This window comes from Frankliniella occidentalis, unplaced genomic scaffold (assembly GCF_000697945.3).
Source record: "Frankliniella occidentalis isolate FOCC.00 unplaced genomic scaffold, Focc_3.1 Scaffold3382, whole genome shotgun sequence".
Lineage (NCBI taxonomy): Eukaryota > Metazoa > Arthropoda > Insecta > Thysanoptera > Thripidae > Frankliniella > Frankliniella occidentalis.
In genome coordinates, this window is record NW_026270442.1 from 1 (window position 1) to 5845 (window position 5845).

The following is a 5845-nucleotide window of genomic DNA, read 5'->3' on the forward strand; positions in this document are numbered from 1 at the left end:
CTGATTGGTCGAGCCTTCACCCCCACTACCGGCGTGACGTAGAGGCGGGAAGCTCTCGACCAATCGGGAAAATTTGTGTTCTACCCGCCTTGAGAAGTACCCACAATTCTTCTTCCCTCCGTTATATTAGCCGAAATAAACTATGAGAGCCAGTCTTAATAAGACATGGAGCGAATTCACTCCCCACTTCTCTGGACCTGCCCTTGCCCTCCCCTAAGCTCAAGGCGCCTCAGTAGAATCAGTAGGATCTGCCCCAGTCTGAAAAGATCAATCAAAATAACGCCAATTTGACCGTCAAAATATAATCAAATTTGGGGCCACATTTTCATTAAATTGACGTATTTTTCGTCAAGTTGAAGGTTTTTGATTGACCATTGTAGACGGGGCTGCAATAAGGTCGTAAAAAGTGTTTTTTATTGTGGTGTAAGGGTAGGGTGGTAGAAATTTTTTTGTATAGGTACAAAGAGGAGATTGGACGTAATTTAATTCCACAGAGTTCTCCACCCACATTAGCTCCCTGTTTTACTTAAAATAGCACCTTAAAACATATTTCGGCTTTGGTTTGAACTTTTATAAAGTTCGAAGTTTATTCAAATGGCTACACCTACCATCTGCACTGGTTAAAGGACTAATATACCGGGTGTTTTCGTTTGTTTGTTTGTTTGGACGCGCCGGAGTGATGGGGGATTGCACGACCCTGTATGTCATTGTGACTTATGGCGTCATAAATCAAAATTTGGCTCAAATTCCTCATTGGGATGACAAAGTTCGCTCAGCGCCGCTCAGCGCCTTCGATTTTCTCGCCCCTCTCCTTTACCCCCATCCTCCTCGAGACTCGGCACTGGAACCGGGTTCGACTCACGTCGAAAGCGGACCGTGGAAATTCCCCCGGCTGGGTTCCGACTTGCACGAAAATCGGGTGTAAGCGGTTGCCTTTTCCTGGCACCTTTCCGTGGTGGCGGGTCCGTTACCTAGGAATCTGTCTGTAACGGAGTTCCAAGACCTGTGGGGAGTCAGTAAGTTTAAACAACGTCCACCGTCTCTCAGCACCCCCGGGAGCCCGCTCCCGGGGAGTATGTTCTGATGGCTACATTTGGTTGGAAGCTGCTGTTCCGACTCCACCCCCAAAGTCACCAACGACTGCGGTGTGAGGGACGTTACTCCCCCGGGTGGGGGGAGGGGGGATGTGGATATGGAGAGGGGCGTGAGAATTGAGCGGACTTTGTCTTTCGTCTACCGTCGGATCGTGTGAAGCTGCCCGTGACCGTGCCACAGCCACAACTTACTGCGTAGCTGCAAACTGAGTCGTGGGGATTGCATTATTGCGCCTTACGGGCGAAAGGAGTAGGCAAGCCCGCATACACCGGCACGTGCAAAAAACACCCGGTATATTCCATCTTCAATTAAATATTTTATTTGGCGCAGAACTTGCTTTTTGCAGAACTCTTCGTACATGCCACGTCTTCAGAGATTGGTCATTCCACTTTAAACAGCCTTTTTTGGTCGATCCAACTCTTTGTTCATATGCCGCCCGAAACCGACAGAGACAAGCATACTGAGAACCCTCTCTGATAGGCGAAAGGATCCATCGATAACGGGTTTCAAAATGGATTTCATACGGCAGTATTTCTAAAATGGAATACTCGATATTTTTTCTCATTAGATCACTACATACCGGTCTTTCAAAAGATCTAGTACAACAGGGTTGACTTAAAAATACAAGGAAACGTACGCTAAATGAATGTACAACTTTGATCTCTCCCTAAAGCTAGTGAACGAAATTAGGGAGAGAGGCACGTATAAAAGAACAGAATTATTGGAATTATAAGGTAACAAACAACCATAACATGAGACTGAAATCAGTTTTCTTGTTACTTGATGACGAGAGCGAATGTTGGTGCTCTTGGAGCACAGAGATCACATCACAGTTTCCCCTTTTATAAATATTCTTGTGGTAACACAGTACTAATCGACGATAGTCAGAAAGAGAGATTTCGTGGCACTTCGAAACGACTTCAGAGGCACACGACTGTCCAGTCGACACAGCCCGCTGCAGTCCGGCGGCTGGTCCCCGTCAGTGACGCGTCAGTGAGCAATGCGCTGCGAGCGCGACAGGTACGCGCACCAGTACGCGATGTTGATGGTGAGGAAGAGGAGGGGGAAGAAGACCCGGGACGCGCGGTCGATCTGCGAGACCGAGTTGAAGCGCGGCGTCCGGGGCTTGTGCCGACGCCGACCCGTCCTGCTGGACCGGGAGCCTGGGGGCGAGAGCAAAAAGAAAAACAAGAGTTAGTAAAGTAAAGGTCAAAGTAGGGTGTGAACAGGGAATTCCACACAAAGGAGGAATAGGGTCAAACGAAAAAGTGTCTTGCCTACTTCATTTAGTCAACAATATACTTGTTTTGAAAGCATTTGGATTGTATAACAAATTAAAAGTTGTCGTGAAACAAGCGCATTGCCCTTGCAGGAATCAAGTACGTACACAAAAAATAAGGTACGATGTACACTAAAATCAAGAAAACACTTTTTGTGGTGTACTTTTCTCTACAGTTATACTGTACGGGATGCAGGCGTGTGGACATGTTGCATACTGGTAAGAGTCGACAGGCATGCCCGATACCGTACGCGTGCATGCGGTGGAGCATAACCAGAAACTATTTGCCCTCTGGTAGAGACAGTCTTTAGGGACTGTCTGAAAGGTATGGCGCTCGCGTGCCCGTGCTCACCCTGGAGGCTGAGGCGGTGGCCGTGGCCGGCGCTGGGCGCGGGCTGCACCCGGGTGCGCATGTGCACGGCCGGGCTGGAGGCGGCGCTGGGCGCCGAGCTGGTGGCCGCGCTGCCCGCGGCGCTGGGGGCCGACCCGCACCGGAAGCACGACCACGAGGACCAGGCGGGCGCGGCGCCGGCCCCGGGGCCCACGCCGCCCAGGGGCAGCGGCCCGAGCGTGCCCAGCTCCAGGGGGATGACCTCGGGCATCTCCAGCGCGCGCCGCCGCGCAGACTCCCGCCGCACCTCGTCCTCGTCCGACTCCGAGTCGGACATGAAGTCGGCGCTGAAGTAGCACTCGCCCGAGCCGTACTTTGTGAAGTAGTGCACCACGGCGAACTGCGACATGGTCGGACGACAAGCAGGTCAGCACCACACGACTCACCCACCACAACAACACTCCGGAGAGATCGCCTACCTGGATGATAGTGGCGAAGATGAAGGCGAACGATAGGAAGACGAAGAAGTCCAGGGCGGTGGGGTACGGCACCTTGGGCAAGTCCGTGCGCGCCTCCAGTCCCAGGAAGGTCATGGTGAGCACGGTGGTGATCCCCAGTGACACCCGGTCCGCCGTCGCCTCCCGGTTGAGCCAGAAGGACACCCAGGACAGTACGACCAGCAGGATGCACGGCCCGTACACCTGGATGAGGAAGTTCCCCATGTGCCGCTGGAGGTGAAAGGATACTAGGAGCATGGAGTGTTCACCTGCGGGACAGAAACGTCGATGCGATTAGTGACGCAGCGACGAAAACAAAGACATTATGTTTTACACGACGTTTCCCCCCTCGAGTCTTGCAGTGACGCTGCTGTGACCCGGGGTTTGAGTGGGTGCGGCGTCCTACTCACGCCCTTTACCCACGGACCCTTTCACTTCAGTGCTCACCGACACCGACGGTGGAGGGCGCGGGGTGCGCGACGAGGCAAGGCTAACTAATCCCGAGGGGACGTGCCTGCGCATCCTGTGGTAGCCCACCCCACGAGCAGAAATAAAGAAAGAACTGCAGAAGAAAAAAATAGGGAAAGAGTAGACAGGACATGTCTAAAGAGCCGCGCAAAACGTTGTGCTTTGCTGCTGCCCTCCCTACGGGTAGGAGCCACCGCCCTCGTGCTGCTAGCTGCTGGGCGTGTAAGGTGGTGTGAGGTGTTCATTTTTCGCAGATGGTCCCTTAAAGCGCCCAGACTACACATCATGTAACTTTTCCATATTTTCTTTTAAATAACGAAAATACTATTGAAAATAAACGAAATTTTTGACCAAGCAGAAAATATAATTGTGCACATGTCAACGGTGCTTGCAATGCTCGCAGCGTTGTCAGTGTGTCACACATTTAGGCTACACGTCACGTCACATCTCCAGTGTGAAACTAAGCCCCACTTTTCGGAACAAAAAGTGAGAAATGACTGTCGAATTGACGTCAAGACGGAAGAAGAAAAGATATCGAAACGATATCGTTTCAGTGTTAACTTATCGGGTCGGAAAGCCGTACCGCTTGATCAACACAGAGCCAGCCACCGAGGGATGGCGCCACGGGTCCGGCTGAGCGGCGCTCCCGCATTGCGAGGCGCCGGCGCCAGGGGGCGCCGGTAGTGGAGACCGCGGGCCGTCCGCGAGGGAAGTCACGGGGGCGCGAGCCGAGCCAGCATTTGAAACGCCGCTCGCACCTCCTTACACGCACGCGCCCACACTACTCACCAGTCTTGAGCACGTCGGTCTGGTTGTTGGTCGGGTTGCCGATGAGGTCGAACTGGGACAGCTTCATGTCGTCGGCGATGGCGACCTGCCGGTTGGTGTTCCACCGGTAGAGCACGTCGCGCGTCGTGTAGCCGACTGCGCAGACGGAACACACATACGACATGAGTGGGGTGCTGATAGTTATCGAATCTAGTCGGGTTGGATTCGAGATGAAAAATGAAGGCAAGAGCGGGCAAGGGCGAAAAAGGGTTCTCATACATCACACTAGAAGAACACAAACAGGATAGAAAGAGTGGGCAGGGATCGGATGGAAACAATCGTGCTTGAAAAAACTTGGACACAACATGTGACCCCTTGCTCTATATATGAAAAAAGTATATTTACGTTTGCATTTGTAAATGTTCATAGGGCCATTTGTGAAATTATTATCATTCCCGTAAATTTACCACTGCACTTGCAAATCAAAACCGTGAAAAATGTTTTAAATTCACGATAGTTTATACAGTTGGAGTGTGGTATAATCCAATAATTAATAGGGCATACCAAAAGTCAAACTGATGGACCAATAAGTGTGCAAAACTGTAAGTGTTCAACCATCCGGAGTTGTGCACTTACGAGTGTGCAAATCCCGAGTTGAACACTTGCAAGAAAATATACAGGGTGGCCCATAGACTCACTCCTTTACTTTGCTTATAATGCACCGCATGCAGGCGTGCGAGGCGGGCTTGCCTACCGTCACTCACTACGGCGCGCTACGGCGCCTTATGGATCCGTGTGAGTATGCAACCCGCTCGCACGATTGCATGGGGTACAGTATAAGCAAAATAAAAGAAGGGGTCTGTGGGTGGACCACCCTTTAAAATTTAGTATTCAACTTGCCAACTTGTAGTTGCACACTTACAAACAGTGTTGAGCAGCAATAAGCTGCACACTTGTTTTATCAATGCACTCGTGATAACTATTTCACACTCACTCACAGATTGGTCACACATTTACGTGGTGAGTCATTTTTGTCAAAAGCCATTAGTTTGGCTCGTTGCCATCAATTTCCCCTAATCATTTATTTTCACATAGTATTTCTTCGAAACCGAGATCGAGAAGTGCAAGAAGCTGCGCAACAGAGACTATGCGGCGCTAAGTCCCGAGCAAGGGGTCGCCTTGCAGTCAGATCCCTCGGCCCCCCCTCTCTCTCTTTCTCCCACCCCGTCTTGGTACTGGCGCACCCGTCCGCCCGTCGCTCGTTCTCTCGCTCTGTCCCGGCTACGCTACGGAGGCCGCTGAGCGCTGCAGCCGTTTGACTGGCAGGCGGGGTTGGAGCTTTGTAACTGCTTAGGGGTTTCCCACGGAGATACGGCGGTACAACTGTTCCCTCCCCCTGCCCCCCCC

At 51.7% G+C, this 5845-nt stretch overlaps 1 protein-coding gene across 1 annotated transcript in view; it reads right to left on the minus strand.

The window, feature by feature from the left end:
* Positions 1-1391: 1391 nt before the first annotated feature.
* The window catches only part of LOC113210009 (gamma-aminobutyric acid receptor alpha-like), a gene marked incomplete at its 5' end in the record, with an annotated part of 14785 nt that continues 10331 nt past the window's right edge, over positions 1392-5845 (minus strand). Inside the window, 4 exon segments of the mRNA XM_052276553.1 lie at positions 1392-2258; positions 2727-3105; positions 3185-3471; positions 4460-4594. Coding sequence (XP_052132513.1) covers positions 2086-2258; positions 2727-3105; positions 3185-3471; positions 4460-4594 — 974 coding nt within the window.